The sequence below is a fragment of the Stegostoma tigrinum genome, chromosome 2 (assembly GCF_030684315.1).
Source record: "Stegostoma tigrinum isolate sSteTig4 chromosome 2, sSteTig4.hap1, whole genome shotgun sequence".
NCBI lineage: Eukaryota > Metazoa > Chordata > Chondrichthyes > Orectolobiformes > Stegostomatidae > Stegostoma > Stegostoma tigrinum.
Window position 1 is genome coordinate 13,040,137 of NC_081355.1, and position 20,229 is coordinate 13,060,365.

Consider the following 20,229-nt stretch of genomic DNA (forward strand, 5'->3'; position numbering starts at 1 on the left):
TCCTAACCTCATCCCACCCCCTTGACCTGTCCATCCTCCCTGGACTGCCCCAACTCCCCACCTACATTCGCCTTCACTGGCTCCGTCCCCGCCTCTTTGAACTATCTCTCCTCTCCGCCTATCTTCTCCTCTATCCACCTCCCCACCCATCCCTACTTATTTCAAAACCCCCTTTCCCTCCCCCATTTATGAAGGGTCTAGGCCCGGAACATCAGCCTTCCCGCTCCTCTGATCTGCCTGGCCTGCTGTATTCATCCAGCTCTACACCTTTTTACCACAGACTCAATTGAGGCAGATTGCATTTGCCTAAGGTGATGTAACCGTAGAAGCTGATGACTCTAATGTAGGTGATATGGCACACAGGCTTTCAAAAGGGCATTAGAAGTACCCCACAATTACTTAAAAGTTTTAAGACAAATTAAATATGGGACTATAAGAAAAAGGAAACAGAGTGGGATTAATTGGACAGATCCAAGTGCAATCAGTAGGTCTTTTTCTGTGCTGTATTACTAATTTAGTTACAATGTATAATTTTCAATACTCAGCGTGAACTCAACTTTTTCAAGAATTAAATTACTTAATGGTAATTCAGAATTTTAAGAAAAAGTGGAATCAGACTAATGGTTATAGTACATGCAGTTATAGTTAAATCTTAGCAAAGAGCTCTCTAATAATTGACAGACTCAATGTTTTAATATGCTCACCTGATTTGTAAGGCATGGATCCTCAAGCCACTATAATCAACTTCCTTTTGCTCAAACTCCTTCCATTCTTCATCCTCCTAAAAGTACACAGCAAGCTTAGTTTATCAGTTGTATGCAACTGAATGCTGAGAACCTAGCTTTATATGAAGCACAGGCAATTTTCTGTAAAAGCCTCAAAAGGATTAGACCCGAATTTGTAGTCATCATGCCAGAGAAACCCCTTTCGTCACTGACAGCAACTTCGGGCTATCATACATTCACAGTAAAATACAGAAATCTAGAAGCAGTTAGTGATTTCCGCACTGCTCCACAATGTCTGCTGTTGACATCCCTACAGTTGGAATTCAATTAGGAATCACTGATTTGATATATTGCACATTTTTTTGACACCATTCGTCTTGAGTTAAGTTTCACTGGTTATATATAAGTTACATATAAAACAAGTTCGACACCTATACATGTGAATAATCTCTTCCATGTTAGAATTTCCATAGTATTTTAAAAACTCTTGTTTATTATGTGGCCAGTTCTCTCTCAACACCATGTACTTTCTGTAATATTACAAAATAAGAGATAAAATGTTAATTACTTCCTAATCTAAATTCTTCATAGTGACTGGCAGCTTACTGATAATCACTGCTGCTGGATATCAGTGTTTCCCTATGGATAGTCTCAACTACATTCATATCTGAAAAAGTGACATCCAGGTCAGACAGACCACAAGATTTTTGGATAGTTTTCTTGGAAATCAGCAACCTGAACGTGCATTTCGCTCCTTATTATAAAATCTGGACCAATGCTTCTTGAAATAAAAACCAAACTGTCTTGGTTGTACCAAAATTAAGATAACTTACATAAATTACCAAGGATTAGCTCTCCTGTTTTAACCTTTGTTTTGAAATGAACATTTAAAAAAAATAAAAAAAAGAGAGTCAAGCTACCAAAGCTTAATCTTCTAGAACCCGATTCATGTCTACTCCCGGATCTACGTGCCTATGGGTCCGTGGCTCTTTTTGAATGTATATATCCAAGTCCAGGTCATTGATAAAGAGCATATGACTCAAAGCACATATGTACAACGAACAGTGAAATGCAGTGAACAGTCAAGACAGTAAGAGGTATCACGAGAGCTTGGAAATTGAGCAGATAGACGCAGATTCAAGTTTAAGGTAGAGATGTGTGAAGTACTTTGGTTAAGAAATACAAAAGTAGTAGGAATGAAGTGGTAGCACCTTGAACAAAGTAGGGGAGAAACGCAGTAGGTAAAAAGTTTTTTTGAAGATGTCAAGAAAAATTGGCAAAATTCTGCTCAATATTGGGTATTATACTTTATAAAAAGAGCAACATAGCCACGGAGCGAAGATTAACTAGAATGATACTTGGAACAGGGGCCAGTTGTGCAGTAGGGCTGGAAAACTAGAAGAGAAATTGTATCACTTCCAAGTAACCAAGAGGGGACAGATTTAAGACAACTGGCAAAAGAAATCAGAAGAATGAATTTTTAACAAAAATGACAAGTTGATATAAACGGAGTTGACACGATCTGGAATGCATCTCCCAAAGAGAATCAGACATAAATACCTGAACAAACAATTGAGAGCTATGGGACACGTGAAACCAACCAGCTAGCTCTTCCAAACAGGACAGGGCAGACTCAATGGGCAAAATGTCCTCCCGAAACTCAGTATGATTCGGAGGACATTTATTTGACTTTAGGTAAACTCGGTGCTATAATGTTATATCCAGAAAGATAGTTGGTGAATAGAACATCATATTTATACTGATATTTACAGCTAAGTCAATGCCTTCTAATTCAATTAGTTTTATGCTGTCCATTTACAGACAGCTTAAATCAATGCCGACCTAATGTCCACCACCTGCATACAATTAAAACCACTTGTGATGACCAAAAAAGCCAATGTACGTCAGTTACCAAGTCATAGCCAATAAAACAGAAAATGCTGCAAACGCACAGCAAATCAGGCAGCATCCATGGAGGAAAACTAAGGTAACATTTAAGGTTGATCGCCTGAACATTTCTAGCATTGTGTGTTAAGATTTCAAATTCTAGTACCTGCATTAAATTTTCCTATTATAAATCAGAATTAGGAGGCATGTCCACTAGTGATGAAAGGAGTGCAGAATGCATGAGGCCACTGATTTCTCCAAGGGTTGACAGCTGGTAGAGGTTAGAGATGGAGGAAGGGTCAGGTGATGAAAAACAAGGATCAGAATTTATTTGAAGATACTGGGAGGACAGAGGGGCTTCATCAGCAAACTCAAGAGAAAGTGATGGGAGAATTGTACCTAATGAGTATCGATCACAGATTGGTGAAAGGACAGATGTAAGGATAAATTGAGAATTTCAGTTGCCAGACTATGGCTAGTGAGCAAGTGCAGGGGTCACAGTTATTTACAATTTATAGTAATGACTTAGACAAAGATGGTAATGCATCCAAGGATGCTGGTAATATAAAGTTAGTCGGAATGCAAGGTACAGGGAAGACAAAGTCCAGTATTCAGGTAAAATTAGTTCATTATGACAGTGGCAGAAGACAAGTATGGTCAAGGGCAAGTTATTCACTTTGTTCATAAGAGAAACATTTTTAGAAGATGCGAAACATGTAAATACTATGCTGAGACACTTGGCTGCACCCATGCAAGGGACATGAGACTAGTGTGCATGTACAGCAATTAATTTGGAAAGCAAGTGCATGTTGACTTTATTACAAGGGGACTGGAGGACATATCACCATACTTGCATGGGCTATGGAGACATTATACCTGACGTGTGGTAATTTTGGACTCATTATAAAGGACATGCTTGCATTGGAGGCAGAACCACAAAGATTCACTAGACTGGTCCAGGAATGAGAGTATGTTCTCTTACAGTGGGAAGCTGAGTAAACAGATTCTATCCTGTGGTGCTTTCTACAATGCAAGGTGATCTCATTGAAACAGTAAAGATTACGAACATGCTCCAAGATACACTAATGTTGTTTCTCCTGACTGAGGAATCTGGAACACAGCCACATGATCTCAGGATAGAAAGCTGATCATTGATATGAATACTTTTCAAACAATGCAAACTGTCAGAATTCTTTTATACCAGAGGGTTACTGATGTTCTAGATTTGAATATATTTAAGGCAGAGACACAGATCTTTGGTATCTCAGGGAATCAAAGTGTATGAGAAATGGGCAGGAAATTGGAATTGAGGCCCAAGATCATCCACGATCAAACTAAATAGCACAGCAAGTCAAGAGGCTACCTGATGTTCTGCCCTATTCATATTCAATGGAGTAGATTTATCATAAAATCATCATAGAACCCCTACAAGGTGGAATCAGGCCCTTCAGCCCAACAAGTCCACGCCCTCGGCGCATCCCACCCAGACCACCCTATCCCCCACCTAATCTACACATCCCTGAACACTATGGGCAATCCAATTAGCCTGTACATATTTGGAGGAAACCCGAGCACCTGGAGGAAACCCATGCAGACAAGGGGAGAATGTGCAAACTCCACACAGACAGTCACCTGAAGGTGGAATCGAACCCGGGTCCCTGGAACTGTGAGACAGCAGGGCTAGCCAATGAGCCACCGTGCCACCCTTAATGTTTGCAGTTTCCCTTACTGCTCATTTCTGGAATCAATGCAAAATGCTGCTGCAGACAAATATATCAATAAACACTTTTGATTTAACCCACTAGTTATACGTTCTACAGAACATTTAGATATCACACAGAATACAACTAAGTGATAAACACTTGCCTCCAGTCACCCTTAGTAGAACAATAAGGTTTTGTTGTGTTCTTGTGGCCAGCACCAATTGAAATCCATTGTGCTCAGTTAAAGTGATGTATTGACACTGTGGGTTTGGGCATTCTCATTAAAGATGGTCAATATCTGACAAATATTACCTGCCTTTGCTAACAGTTGCTTCAGAATATGGCAACCAAAGCCAACCTATTTCGTACGAAAAAGGTAAGACGCCTCAAATGCTTGTCTATGACAAGAGGAAAGCAGTTTAAGATGCTTTGCTTAGGCACACTATCCTAAGGGATAATGCCAAGGTTGAGACAACTAAATACTAATAACTGCAACCACTTTCCCCATACTAAGGCAAGACGTAGGAACAGGAGGCAGTCATTAATCAGAGTCTGCTGCACCAATGAGATAATAGTTGATCAGATTATTCTCAACTCCACTTCCCTGCTCTTTTCTTCTAAAGCTTGATTTATTTATAGTTAAATATCAGTCTCTCTCAGCCTTGGAATATACTTTATGACCCAGCCTCAACAGCACTCTTGTGGTAAAGCATTCTACATTCACTACCCTGAGGTAGGATTCTCAGGGGTTTGAGGAGATGAGTATTTCCCCTCATGGGAGAGTCTAAGAGCAGACTGCATAGTCTCAGAATAATGGGGTGCCAATTTAAGACTGAGATAGAGAGGAACTCTTACAATCAAGATATATAGGATGGAAACAGACCCTTTGTTCTAACTCACCCACGCCGACCAAATATCCTAAATAAATCCTAGTGCCCTTTGCTAACATTTAGCCCATCTCTCTTAACCTTTTCTGTTCATACACCGATCCAGGTGCCTTTTAATGGTGGTGATCGTACCAACCTCCACTTCTTCCTCTGGCAACTCATTCCAAATACATCCTACCCTCTGCATAAAACAGTGCCCCTTAGATCCCTTTCAAATCTTTCCTCTTTCACCTTAAACCTATGCCCTCTGCCTTTGGGCACCCCAAGGAAAAGACCTTGTCTATTTATCCTATTTGTGCCTCTCATGGTTTTATAAACCTCTATGGTCACCCCTCAGTCTCTGATGCTCCAGCAAAAATAGTACCAGTCTATTCAGCCTCACCTAAACACTCCAACCATGGAAACAACCTTGAAAATCTTTTTTGAACCCTTTCAAGTTTCACAACATCTAACCTATAGAGGGAGACTGGAATCGCATGCAGTATTCCAACAGTGGCCTAACTAATGCCCAGAACAGCCACATGACTTCCCAATTCCTATACTCAATACACTGGCCAATAAAAGCAATTGTACCGAACACCACCTTCACTATCATGTCTGTCAACTCCACTTTCAAGGAACAGTGAACCAACACTCCAACATCTCCGTGCACCTCGGATCTTATCAAGAAGTGCTTAAGTCCTGCCCTGATTTGCCTTTCCAAAATGCAGCACCTCACGTATCTCAATTAAACTATCTGTCACTCCTTGGCCCAACTGGTCCCGTTGTACCGAGGTAACCTTTGTCACTGCCCACTACACCTCCAATTTTGGTGTCGTCTGCAAATTTATTACCACACCTATGCTCACACCCAAATCATTTATAAAAATGACAAAACGCAGTGTACCCAGCACCAAGCCTTGTGGCACACTGCTAGCCACAGGCTTCCAGTCCAGAAATAACCCTCCACCACCCTCTTCCTTAATCCTTCAAAATACTAAAAATCGAGTTATCGAGACACGATTACTGACGCACAAAGCCATGCGGCCTATCCCTAATCAGTTCTTGCCTTTCCAAATACACACAAATCCTGTCTCACAGGATTCCCTCCAATAACCTGCCCACCACGATGTGAGAATCGCCAGTCTGCACTTCCTTGGCTTTTCCTTACCACCTTCTTTAAATAACGATACTACAATAGCCAAGCTCCAGTCTTCCGGTACCTCATGTGGCTAGCAATGATACAAACTCTACAGTGAGGGACCCAGCAATCATTTTCCTAGCTACCCAGAGTTCTAGGGAACACCTGATCAGGTCCTAGGGATTTATCCATGTTTGTGTTTTAAGACATCCAACACTACCACCTCTGAATAGTGACATCTTGAAAAATGTCCATATTATTTCCCCAAGTTCTTCATTTTCTCCACAGTAAACAATGATGCAAAAATACTCATTTTGTATCTCCATCTCCTGCAGTTTCACACACAGTGGCCCTGCTGGTCTTTAAGGGGCCCCATTCTCTCCCTAGTTACCCTTTTGTCCTTAATATTTTTATAGAAGCCCTTTGGATTCTCCTTAATCCTATTTGCCAAAGTTCTCATGTTCAGTTTTTGCCCTCCTGATTTGACTCTCAAGTATACTCCTACTGCCTTTCTACTCTAGCGATTCAGTTTGATCTCTGCCATCCACACCTGGCACATGCTTCTTTCTTTCTCTTGACGAGAGCCTCAATTTCGAGTCATCTAGCACTGACTAGAACTACCAGCCTTGCCCTTCACACCAACAGGAACATAGTGTCTCTGGGCAACCATTACCTCATTTTTGAAGGCTTTCCATTTTCCAGCCATCTGCAAACATCTGCCACCAGTTTTGTGCCCTCGAGTCAGTACTTCCACACGTGGAATCAGATTTTCTTACATAAATTCCTCTCCATCCAAGCCCTTAACACTATGGTAGTCCCAGTCTACTTCTGGGAAGTTAAATCCCCTCCCATAACCACGCTATTATTCTTAGAGATAAGTAAAGTCTCCTTAAATTTTATCTGAAGGTTGAGTATCTTTCGAACTCCCTGCCACATAGACCACTGTGTGGCAGAGTGCTTGTGTGCATAAGGCCAAGATAGATTCTTGATCAGTTGGGGAATCAAGGGTTATGTGGCCATGATCCTTTTGAACAACGGAACAGCTCCAAGGGCTGAACAGCCTACTCCTGTTCCCATTTCTTATGATCTGAAGAAATTTTTCACATTAGCATCTTGAATGCACGACCCCTCATGAGATTATGCCCTCTGTTTTACCTGTGAGAAAATCTAGGACCAATCTTTTCCCATCCATTGTCAAGCTTTCTATAATTCTTGCATTTTTCAATTAAGATCAGCTTATTCTTCTCTATTCCATGTACAGATGCAGTCTATTCAACCACTAATAAGACAGCTCCTCAATGCCTGATATCAGCCTGGTGAGCCTCTCTAATTAATGTAATTATGCCTTTCTTGGCTAAGGGGCTCAAAATGGGACACAGTTTGTCAGCTGTGGTGTGACTAGTGCCTTGATTTATTTTAGCAAAACGTTCCTACTTTTATACTCCATTCCCCCGAAATAAAAACCAATATTCCATTTGCCCTCCCCATTACCGGAATTTGAATGCTTTTTTTTTAAAAAGAAAAGTTTCATGGATGAGGATTCCCAAATCCATGTGTTTCATTGCTTTCTGCAGTCCTTCATTGAAATAATATTCAGTTCCTCCATTCATTCTACCCAAGTAGATAAGCTCACATTTTTCCATACTATATTCCATCTGCTAAGTTTACACCCATTAACTTCACTTGCTTATAGCCCTCAACACTTGCTTTCTGATCTTTTTTGGCTATACTATATCCACTTTGCTCATCCAAGTCATTAATATGCAGCCCGTGTTGGTCCCTATAGCACACCAAGTTATAGGTTGCCATCCTAAAAATACTCACTTTATCCCAACTATTAGTTTGGCAATCTTCTATCCTTGCTAGTACATACTTCCAACACAGGTTATTTTAAGAAGCTTAAGATGTGATGACTTATCAGAACCTTCTGAAAATCCAAATACATTACATCTGATGCTTGCACTTTATCTATTCAGCCTCAAAGAATTCTCACAAATTTGATAGGTATAATTTCCAATTCATTAGGCCATGCTGACTATGCCGGATCGTAACGTGCATTTTGGAATGCTCTGCTTTACACCTTTAAGGACTAAGATTTCCCAAAGACATATTAAGCTAGGTGGCCTATAGGTACCTATTTTTGTCTCTTTCCCTATTTAAAAAGTGTTACACTGAAAAGCCATCAATGCTCTGGAACATTTCCAGAACATAAAGATTGCTGTAAGATTGTTACCTTCAGCTATTCCCTTTAATATCTAGGATGCATCTCATCAGGTCTAGGGGATCCATCAGTCTTCAACCCCTTTAGTTTCCTTAGCTGACTAGCCCAAACTGCATAACAATAGAACATCTCCAGCCACCAAATGCTGTTCCTTAGTTTTGCTGAAGATTCTTGTTCTCAGCCAAATGTTGTTCTGACTAGGGCAGTTACTCATCTCTAAACAGCATTCACACGGAGATCAAAGTTGCACCAAGCTCCAAAGCTAAATAGTTTTGATACAATCCAAACTGAGAACAGATTAATGCTGACTATGAAATGACTTCTAAACTCTTGGGCTTCACTGCATCATTCCACATCCACACCTGGATTTCACTTCTTCCCACTGTATTAGAGCTTTATATTCTTCCAGTTTTTGCAATGCATCTTTTCTTCTGCTGACACCTTCTATTCTGATTAAGTCTTCCTCTTTCCTCCACTGAGGCAGTCAGGACTGTCAACCAATCTCATTCTCCACATCTATTCTCTCCCCACCCCTCTTTCCAAAAGACACGGTCATGGTCCCTATCTTCATCTTTGGAGCGATCCATATCCATTGGATCTTCATTCACATTTCAAGCACATCCAGCCTGATACCACATACATTTCTCCCTGTTCAGAATTCTAAAAGGGCCATTTCCATATTGGTTCATTCTTCAATCACTTAAAATTACTTCTGTTCTTGCACAGTATGCATCACCTACCTTCTTTACTCTCTCTCTTCCAAAGGAGTCTCTCATGCTCTTTTGAGAGTGAGCAATTTCATCTCTTTCAATTTAATTGATTGGAATTTTATGATGTGTTCTACTGTACAGTAGATTGGTAGTCTGCAATTACACACTTGTAACGCTCCCAATGCCCTCATTTTAAATCTCAAGCCAGCTCTGGTCTGTGTCTCCCTCCAATTTCTAATGAAACTCAACACAAGCTCAAAGAAGAGCAGCTTGGTTTCACAGGCACCTCACTGCTGCCTGTTAAAGCAGAGTTCAGCAATTTCAGATAATCGCTCCTTTATTTTTTGAGATAGCAGTTGTCATTAATGCTGCTACTACTGGTGTTGCAGCTCAAAAGGACCAGAAACACTGGTTTCTTTCTCCAAAGTCACTGTCAAACCTGAGCATTTTCACCATTGCTTTCATTCCCATCTTTTATTTTTCTGCCACACCCCTTTCACCTCATTCCTGCCTTCTGCCCTATTTCGACCCTCCATTTTGTTCTCCCATAGCCATCATCTGCTCTGTTGCAACACATTTTTCCTATATTATCAGGAGTATATGAAATAACAGATATAAATAGATCTAATGGTGTATTAGGGTGATCACACTCAGATCTTAGAGTCAGTGTCTTTGCTAATCTTTGACCCCAGTTCCACTTTCCCTACATGATTCCTAAACCCTTCGATCATTCTCAAGTTCAAGAACCTCTTCAGTTGTAAATAAAGTTAACGACCGAGCTTCCACAGCCCTCTGGGCAGAATCAGAACCTTGAATGAAGATAGTCAAAAATCAGTTGTAAACCATTCTGCTGTTACCCTGAGGTTGTGACCTCTGATTCTGGGCACTCCAGCCAGGGGTACAATCCATTGAACACTTGCATTGTCTAGCCCACTTTCAAGTTTCAATGAAACCATCATTCTAATAAATTCAACAGATGTCACCTGATCCACAGTATTTCCTGCATTTTCTTTTTTTTGTTTTATTCTAGTTTGAGTTAATTCACAATGTCAGAAGTTGACATGTAAGTCTGCTCGTTAGCATTCAACACTAACCGGAGGGCGAGTGTTTTACTCTCATCCACTGTACTTGGAACTGCTTCCTATCAAATTAGATGTACCCAGCGTACATATTCTTTGGATTGATGCTTGGTGCTGCTGTTGGTATGCCTTTCTACACTGAACCAGCAGTCTTTCAGCTTGCTAAGTGACCAAGAGATATGCTAGGACACATGGCTACAGATTGTGGCTGTAAAACAAATCTACTTTTGATGGCTGTGTGTCAGGAATGGATAGTTTTCAGTTACTAAACACTGCCGCTTAACAGAGTGTCACATATGGTGGAGGATGCTGAAAATTTGAACAAGATGAATGAGAAAATTCAACACACTGAAGTCAGAAAAAAATTAGTCAACTGTTTAAAAATAACAAATCCTACTCCGAAATCTTGGTACAATACAATCAGAAATAATACACCCCCTTATTTCTGCACAGTCTATTCAGCATAGGTTTACTTTGCTCTGACCATTTTTAAAGAACAGAAAAGTGAACATGCAAATTCAGATTTACTTATATACATAGGGTTGTAAAATTAACTAGCATTGCTCAGTGGCTGAATGTGAACAATTATAGAACACTGCATCTCCACAGCCTCTTCAAAGCAGTCAAAAATTGATTCAACAGGACTTTTAATCAGCCAAACTGATACCAAGTTAAGGAAGGAGTAACATGCTAAGTGACCAAAGGTTTGTTTGAAGAGATTTTAAGGAGAGTCACAAGGATTAAGTTTAGCACCTAGATAACACTGATGAATTTGGGGTGCAGGAACTTGGATATACAGAATGAGAAATAAAAACCTAATGCCCACATCATTACACCACCTACCCACCTTCAATTCAAATGGACCAGAAGTTTTCTGAATTATTCCCTTTAGTCCAATTTCCAATGCCAAATGCGACAATACCTCCCAGTTCCTTTTCAATCCCTAAAGAAAGTGGCCTTTATGTAATTCTAGTTTAGAGACAAAATGGGAGCATAGTGGAAATGTCACTTGTGTAGAAATCCAGAGGCTCCAGCCAGTGTTCTGCAGACATGGTTCAAATTCCACCACAAAACTGGTGAAATCTGAATTCACCTGACAAATGTGAAACAGAATTCACAACGCTGACCAGAGAAAGCCAGCAGTATTTATAAAATCCCATCTGGTTCACAAATGCCCTCTACGGAAGAAAACCTGACATCCTTATTCAGTCACGTTTACACTCGATTCCCGAGCCACAGCAATTAGGCTAATTCCCCGAGAGCCTTCTGAAACAGTGCTGAGCGATCCACTCAGTTCAACAGCAATTAGGGATAGGCAGTAAACGCTGGCCTCACTCGGTTCACACACAGCCCACAAACATTCCTCTGCAGACCCCTCCCAGACTTAGCAATATAGAAATCGCTGTACCGTTAACCCCCCGAACCCAGTCCCAGTGTCTTTTCCGATGCCACTTCCACACCTTCACCTGCAAGGAGGACTCTCCTTTAATTTGGTCCTTCGTCGCAATCCACCACTGGACCGGCGAGGGGGAGGCGGGTGGGGGCTTCCCCAAGCCTCTACTGGCCGCCCCCGATGTCCTTTTTAAACTTTGCCCCCCAAAGCCCCATCCACCCAGTTCGTTACCAGCCCCACGCCGGCCGACCAGGGAGCCCCAATCCCTGAACTGCCGATGGTTTCTGCCTTGCCCTACCCACCCGAAACCCTCGGCCTGCCCGTGCCTTTAGTCTGAGTCAGCGCGGCCTTCAAGGCCGCCTCCGACCCCTCAATGCCCCTCACCCTCTCCTGCTGCGGATCCTGACACTCGCTCTTCGCCGCCCTCTCCTTCTCCTTCCGGCCTTTCTTGGAGGCGGCGGGGACTGTCACTGGCGCCGCTTCGGCGGGAGCAGTCACCGGTGCGAGGGAAGCGGCGGTCGCGGTCGTGTCCGGAGCGGGGGCCGGGGAGTCAGGCGACACCGCGGCCTTGGCCGGGCCGCTGGGCGCTGCCGCCGCCCCTCCTTTGGTCACTTTGGTTTTGTCTTTCTTCTTTTTCTTGTCCCTCTTGGCGAAGAAATCGTCAAGACTCTTGTCGTCCCGCTCGGCCATACTGAACGGCTGGTGGCGGGGTGGGGGAGAAGCAGCAGGCGCCGCCGCGATGTCTATGGCGATCGAAACTCGGGCCCTACCGCCTCACACATGCCGGACACGGCGCAACCAAACTCGGCCTACCGGAACCGGAAACACGGTCCGAACAGCGGTGGGGGGGTCCTTATGACTGGCGGTTGCTGCAACCAATCGGAATGGACGGTTTGACGACAGGCCCAAACCCCATTCGCCCGCTCCACCGGAAAGGGCGGGATATCCTTCGACACCAAAGTTTGGTTGCGGCGGAGGAGCGTGAGGGGCGAACGCGCACCAACAGGGCGTCGAGGTTACTCCCACTCCTGCCTCTGGCCTCCGAGCAGATCGGCATGTCTCTCCCTCCGTCAGCAACGAGGACAGGACCTCCGTCACTGCCTCTTCCCCCACAACAGGGGGTCTTCTCTGAAAACCTGCCCCCACCTTGGTCATTGCCCCCATCACTGACCCTTCTCACCACTAGGTCCCAGGTCACTATCTCCGTTACTGGTTGCTGAGAAGATCCAGTCACTGTCCTTGACACCCCTCCCCATTTGAGAAGATCTTCTCCCCCCCCCCCCAACACTTTGATCACTGTCCAAATCATTGAGGAGGCCAACTACGCCTCCCATCATTGTCCCCCTCAACTTCTCTCCACCCCCCCCCGCATTGTAACTGAGGAGACCCCCTTCACTGACCTCTTCACCTCCCCCTACTTTCATTGATCCTTTCCCCCCATCCCTAAGGAGACCCCCTCCCACTCTGGGTCACTGTCTCCTTCACTGATTGTTGGATACCCAGAACTCCCTCCCCCACCACTGTCCATTGTCCCTGTGTGTACTACCTCCACTCCAATCGTTGCCCATGTGCTTCATTTCTGAGGAGATTGGGACCCTCAAACCCCTGCTGTCTAACCTCCATCATGGAGGAGAGTTCCAATCACTTACTCACAACACTGAGGAGACTGTGCCCGACATGTTACTCTCCCCTCCTGTGGTCATTCTTTCTCTCCCCTTCCCTTCTGTCACCGTGTACCCCTGCACTGCTGTCTCTGTCTATTCCCTATAAGTGTAATCAGTCTATTTCCCCCCCCACATCACCAGTGTCTTTCTATCCCCCTACCCCATCACGACTGTCACTCTATATTCCCTGTCAGCACAGCTACTTTCCCCCTCCATTGACTGTTGTCACACTATTCTCCTATCCCCATCACCATTGTCATTCTGTCTCTCCCCATCACTCTCACCCCATCACATACTGTTATCCACCTCGTCTCCTTAGATCCGCCATCTCCTCACCTGCCAGTCCCCCTCTCCCAGTCATGTATCACTCTCTCCTCCTTTCCCAGTGCTGCAGTCCAGAATGGGGTAAACGGGTGCTCTACAAAACCCTGGTGAGACCACACTTGGAATATTGTGTCCAGTTCTGGTCACCCTATTATAGGAAAGATGTGGAGGCTTTGGAGAGGGTGCAAAGGAGGTTTACCAGGATGCTGCCTGGACTGGAGGGCTTGTCTTATGAGGAGAGGTTGACTGAGCTCAGACTTTTCTCTCTGGAGAGAAGGAGGAAGAGAAGTGACCTGATCGAGGTGTACAAGGTACTGAGAGGCATGGATAGAGTCGATAGCCAGAAACTTTTCCCCAGGGCAGGATTGACTGCCATGAGAGGTCACAGTTTTAAGGTATAGAGGAGACGTCAGAGGGAGGTTCTTCACCCAGAGAGTTGTGAGCGCATGGAATAGTTTACCAGTGGTAGTCATGGAAGTGGAGTCATTAGTGACATTTAAGCGACTGCTGGACATGCACATGGACAGCAGTGAATTGAGGGGAACGTAGGTTAGGCTATTTTATTTTTGGATTAGGGTTATTCCACGGCACAACATTGTGGGCCGAAGGGCCTGTACTGTGCTGCACTTTTCTATGTTCTATGGAGCATGGTGGCTAATACCAGAAATTATCAATCCTCTGCTGCTCTTAAAGCGCTATTCTCAAATCAGTTTAGACTGCTTAACCAAGGAGCTGAATCAAACACAGAGAATGCTGGAGGAACTCAGCAGGCCAGGCATTATCTGTGGAAAGAAAAACAGTTAACATTTCAAATTCAGTATGACACCTTTTCAGAATTCTTCATAAATTTTAGCAAATAATCTGCCCTGGGCAATAATGTGGTTAGGTTTGGTTGGGAGGAGAAGGAAGTTGGAGTTGCTAGTTGGAGTGAATGGAGGAATGAAGATTGAGTGTTTGGCAGGATGATGGTGAACTGTCAGGCGAGAAGGCAATGTTACAATTATGATTTTGGGGAACTGGGAGGAAAGGGAATTTAGAAGGAGATGTTTTAACCAAGGAGGAAAATGGGGAGAGAGGCAGAAGGGAGGAAAGGGAGGGGAGAGGGATGAGTTAGTTGGAAAGTTGGGAGCGGGACCAGTGGGCTGAGAGATTGAACTGGAGGCAGGGGTAAGTTGAGCGGAGATTTTGGGGGAAGAGGGAGAAGTTGAAAGTGGGGCAGTAAAAGGATGTGAAGGGGATTGAGGGGAAACTGGAGGGGGTGCAGTTGGGAAGGAGGATCTTTGACAGTTTGATATCCTTCTCAGGCTTTTTGCATAATCAAATAAACACAGAACATGAGCACTCTTTGACCATCTATTCACTGTTAGACACGTCATAAATATTATTAGCTTTGAATATCTAACAGTGTACATGTGCACATTATACAAGGGATACTTGTGTTTGTGATGCCTTCCACTTCAGGTTGTTAGTTGTTGGCTGTATTTTTGTCTGGTGGCATTTGGTTTAAACCTGTTGTCTGTTTATTGGCTTGGACAAAAAAAATCAACTGGAGTCTACCAGAAGGTTTGATGCTGTGAAAACTCTGCTTCCCCGTACCAGACTTCATTGGGGACTGCAGTCAAAAGTGTGATAGAAGCTGGTGAAGAACACCACCCCTCACCTGTCCAAGAAGACAAGAGTCGTTCTCACATGTTCTGACCCCAACATAAGCCTTTTGGCCCCTCAAACCTGCCCTGTTTAAATATGGATCTCATTTATACTCTGAAATTTTACACATCTTGTTCTGAAAGTCACTATCCTGAAAGAATAAGCTCTCCACAGGTGCACAGAAGTGTTGCTGGTGTTTTCTGTATTTTATTTCATGTTTATAGCATCTGCAGTATTTTATGTTTGTTTTCCAACTCTTCCAACCTACATAGTCCGACGTAACTCCAATATCTCACATAAAGTCAAACCTGGTGATATTATTGCTAGACAATTAATACAGAAACCCAGCTGATGTTCTGGGAACCTGGGTTCAACGAGGAAAATTGCCCAAGTGTGTCCTGTACATTAAAAAAAAGCCGGACAAATCCAAACCGGCCAATTACCACCCTATCAGTCTCCTCTCGATCATCAGTAAAGTAATGGAAGGTGACAACAACAGTGCTATCCAAGCAGCACCTGCTCAGTGATGTCCATTTTGGGTTTCACCAGGGCCACTCAGCTCCTGATCTCATTACAGCCTTGGTTCGAACATGGACAAAAGAGCTGAATTCCAGAGGTGAGATGAGAGTGACAGCCCTTAATATCAAGGCAGCATTCAACCAAGTGTGCCATCAAGGAGCCCTGGCAAAACTGGAATCAATTGGTGTTGGGGGCAAACTCTCCAGTGGTTGGAGTCATACCTGACACATAAGAAATGGTCGTGATTGTGGAAGGTCAATCATCTCAGCTCCAGGACATCTCTGCAGGAGTTTTTCAGGGTAGTGTCCTAGGCCCAACCATCTTCAACTGTTTCACCAATGGCCTTCCCTTCATCATAAGGTCAGAGATGGGGATGTTCGCCGATGATTGCGCAATGTTCAGCAGCATTCATGACTCCTCAGATACTGAAGCAGTCCGTGTTTACATGCAGCAAGATCTGGACAATATCCAGGCTTCGGCTGACAAGTGACAAGTGACATTCCTGCCACACAAATGCCAGGCTATGACCATCGCCAATAAGAGACAATCTAACCACTGCCGATTGACATTCAATGGTGTTACCGTCACTGATTCCCCCAGTATCAACATACTGGGGGTTACCATTGACCAGAAACTTAACTGGACTCACCACATTAACAGAGTGGCTGCAGGAGCAGGCTAGAACCTGGGAATACTGCGGTGAGTCACTTATCTCCTGACTCCTCAAAGTCTGTCCACAAGGCACAAGTCAGGAGTGTGATGAAATACTCCCCACTTGCCTGGATGAGTAGCGCCCCAACAACACTCAAGAAGCTTGACACCTTCCAGGACAAAGCAATCCGCTTGATTGGTACTACATCCACAAGCATTCACTCCTTCCACCACCAATGCTTAGTAGCAGCAGTGTGCACTATCTACAAGATGCCTGCAGAAATTCACCAAAGATCCTCAGACAGCACCTTCCAAACCCACAATCACTTCCACCTCGTAGGACAAGGGCAGCAGATATATGGAAACACCACCATCTCCAAGTTTCCCTCCAAGTCACTCACCATCCGGACTTAGAAATATATCGCTGTTCCTTCACAATTGCTGGGTCAAAATCCTGGAATTTCCTCCTTAATAGCATTGTGGGTCAACCCACAGCAGGAGGAATGCAACGGTTCAAGGAGGCAGCTCACCACCACCTTCTTAAGGGCAACTAGGGATGGGCAAAAAATGCTAGCCAGCCAGCGACGCCCACATCCCACAAAATGAATAGAAAAAGAAAAGAACTCCAGACGCTGGAGATCTGAAAGAAACAAAATTTTACATCCTCACACCCTGTTTCCTGTAAGAACAGCATTCCATTCTCCCCTGTCTGTTTCTTGTTGTATCTGTTCTGATGATACTATCTTCCGCAGGGGACCCTCAGACATGTCCACCTCAACTATCAACAATTCCTTTGTTTCCCTTTCCATTTTTGCCTCTCACTGGTCTCTCCACTTATCTCCACACTCGCTTCTCATGACCGCCCCCCTTCTCCCTCGTGTCCCCCCCCCCCCGCCCGCCCCACCTCCTCCCCCCTCCCCACCTTCTACCCCCCTCCTCCACTTCTACCCCCTTCCCCCTACCTTCTCCTCCTCCTCCCCCCCCCCCCCACCCCGGTAGACAGAACCTTTTCATGGCTGCATCTTGTTTTGAGGAAGAGCCACAGGATTCAAAACTTTAACATGTGCATAAAAGTGCTGTTTGCCATAGCAGCTTGGTCACATTGTGGGACTGAATGGCTTGACAGTTAAAGTGGATCAGATTGGTGCTAACAGCGTACGGTTTGATCCCCTTTCTGCTGGGATGGGTTTCGCACCTGCCTCTTAACAATACCCAAAATTGAGATGGTTGGTTAGCTGAGTTGACTGGATGCCTGATTTGCGATGCCAACAATGTAGATTCAATTCTCAACCTCTCCTGTTACCTGAAGCATCGTGACCCACAGGGTAAACTGCCACCAGTTGACTCTATCTAATAAGAGAGCAGCCCTACGATCTGGTAAGGCTATGGTGAACTTACCTTTACACTGCCCAATATGAATGTTGCAACACTTTGGACTGAGAATTGAAGAAGAATACTCAGAAACAGGCAACTCATTGAATGAGTCTAGGATACTCTGAGTGCCTTCAGTGAGGGCACTAAGATGCAGTAACCTTTATAATCTGTAGCAAACAGATCATGCTACCTTTCACATTTATTTCATTGCAAAATCAAAACAGCTACTGGGGATCATTCTTGTCTGTAGTTCTCAAGTTTGCCTGCATCAGCTGGCATGAGCTTAGCCCTTCCGTCATTATTTTTTCATTATTCTTAAGATTGTTCTGTAGTACTTAACCAAACTGCTCTCTTACATCCGAGTCTCCCTTCTCCGTCGTAATATCTGACCATGTACTGACTCTTGTCTTTCACATTCCGATCCCTTGCACGACATGAACCTCTAATTTGTCTCAATTTATGCAGAAAATGGGACCCAGACTTCCAAATCTAGACCGAACAGTTATCACCAGCATCAAAATGGAATCCACCATGATGGAATATCTTTTACCAAACTGCTACAATGAAGGTTCTTAAATTACCATGGCAGCCAAAACTCAGACAACCGCTAACATGATTTTGGAGTCACCTTTCTCAGGAGGATACCATGTCAGCTTCCCTAACTTTGTCAGTGCCCAGCTGTTGCCATTCTGCTCACCAGCTTAGAATGCTGCATCTCACACTGACATGACGCAGTCAGGCTATCTTGTCCCAGAGATGGTTAACGTGATCCTCCAGTGTCATGTGAAGTGCCCTCAGCAAAGCATCTCACTATAGTGGAGTCAGTGAGGTGAGGAGTGTTCACTAGTGAAGGATAGTGGAAGACCAGACTATAACTAACAAGGCATCAGGTTGTCAGTTTACAGGTGGACCCAGGGTTCAGTGACTGATGTGGGAATCACCGGGTCTAGTGATTGCCAGAGCTGTAAAATGGGATAGGGTCAGAGATTTGGAGAGAAGTGAAGGAAGAAGGGGCAGTAATGAAGGCAACCAAGAGGAATCTAGAGCAAGGGCAATTTGTTATAGGAGCTGGGCTTGTGCTAGGAATGGTAGTGAATTTTCATTAAGAGTAAAATTGGGAGGAGCTTACCCACTTGTGGATTTCAAACTTAGATGAGTAAATGTGACATGTTACCCTGTCGTCATGGGTGGTCCCCAGGCCTGGTTTATTTGACTGCAGCTAGCGCTGGTATTTCAATACCTTACATAATAACATGTTAAATGAGGCCAAATTCACTGGGGTATGGCGTAAAGCTTTACTATATGTGCTGGCCAGAGGAAATCTTTCCTTTTGCATTGTGTTTCAGGAAATGCTTGTTGAGATTTTGTTGTATCCTGTCTAGGAGTGCAAAATGGACCCTCTCAAGACATCCATGATCAAAGATCGACAAATCTGTTTCTTAAGGGGTTCTTCAGCTTCTGCTGCTTGCACTTTCTGTCCATATAAAGTGAGCTTACTATACCAAATCAATAACCAAGTTTGCTTCTGCATCGTACATTCTTTATTTCTTAATTTTGTTGAGAACGTTATTCTCACTTTTCCATCATATATATTTACAGAAGAGATATATTGTTTTAGTCCACCTTCAATTTGAAGAATATTATCATGTTATAGACTCATAGAGATGAACAGCGCTGAAACAGACCCTTCATGTCCATGCTGACCAGGTATCCTAAATAAATCTAATCCCATTTGTCAGCATTTGGCCCATATCTCTCTGAACCCTTCCTATTCAAATACCCATCCAAATGTATTCTAAATGCTGTAATTACACCGGCCTCCACCACTTGCTCTGGCAGCTCATTTCATGCACACACCACCCTCTGCATGAAAAGGTTGACCCTTAGGTCCCTTTTAAATCTTTCGCCTCTCACCTTAAACCTATAGCCTCTAGTTTTGGACTCCCTCACCTCATGGAAAAGACCTTGTCTATTCACCCTATCCATGCCCTTCATGATTTTATAAACCTCTGTAAGGTCACACCTCAGCCTCCGACACTCCAATGAATGAAAATAGCCTCAACCTATTCAGCCTCTTTAGCCTCTTTCTATTGCTCAAATCCTCTGTGAGATATTGTATTATGATTCTTTTCACGGATTCACTCACAAGCACTCTGTGTTTACTATACCACATTTCCATTCATTCATTCAAAAAGATGCATTTTTGTAGTACATTTTACTCTTACAAAATAAACTAAATTAAACATCCCCTCCTAGGGTGCCAACCCATTACAGTTTCTTTACACCTTTCAATTCTTATCAGCCCCATGCTGCAAGCAGTATTTA

The 20,229-nt window shown here is 43.8% G+C and overlaps 1 protein-coding gene across 5 annotated transcripts in view; it reads right to left on the minus strand.

Moving 5' to 3' along the window:
• Positions 1-12,564, minus strand: part of cdv3 (carnitine deficiency-associated gene expressed in ventricle 3) — a 36,257-nt gene extending 23,693 nt beyond the window's left edge. For all 5 annotated transcript variants that reach the window (XM_059652454.1, XM_059652452.1, XM_059652450.1 and 2 more), the window contains exons 1-2: positions 12,110-12,564; positions 705-781 (exon numbers count right to left, since the gene is read on the minus strand). In XM_059652454.1, the coding sequence (XP_059508437.1) occupies positions 705-781; positions 12,110-12,415 (383 nt within the window). In that variant the 5' untranslated portion in view covers positions 12,416-12,564. The remainder of the gene's footprint in view (positions 1-704; positions 782-12,109) is intronic.
• Positions 12,565-20,229: the final 7,665 nt, after the last annotated feature.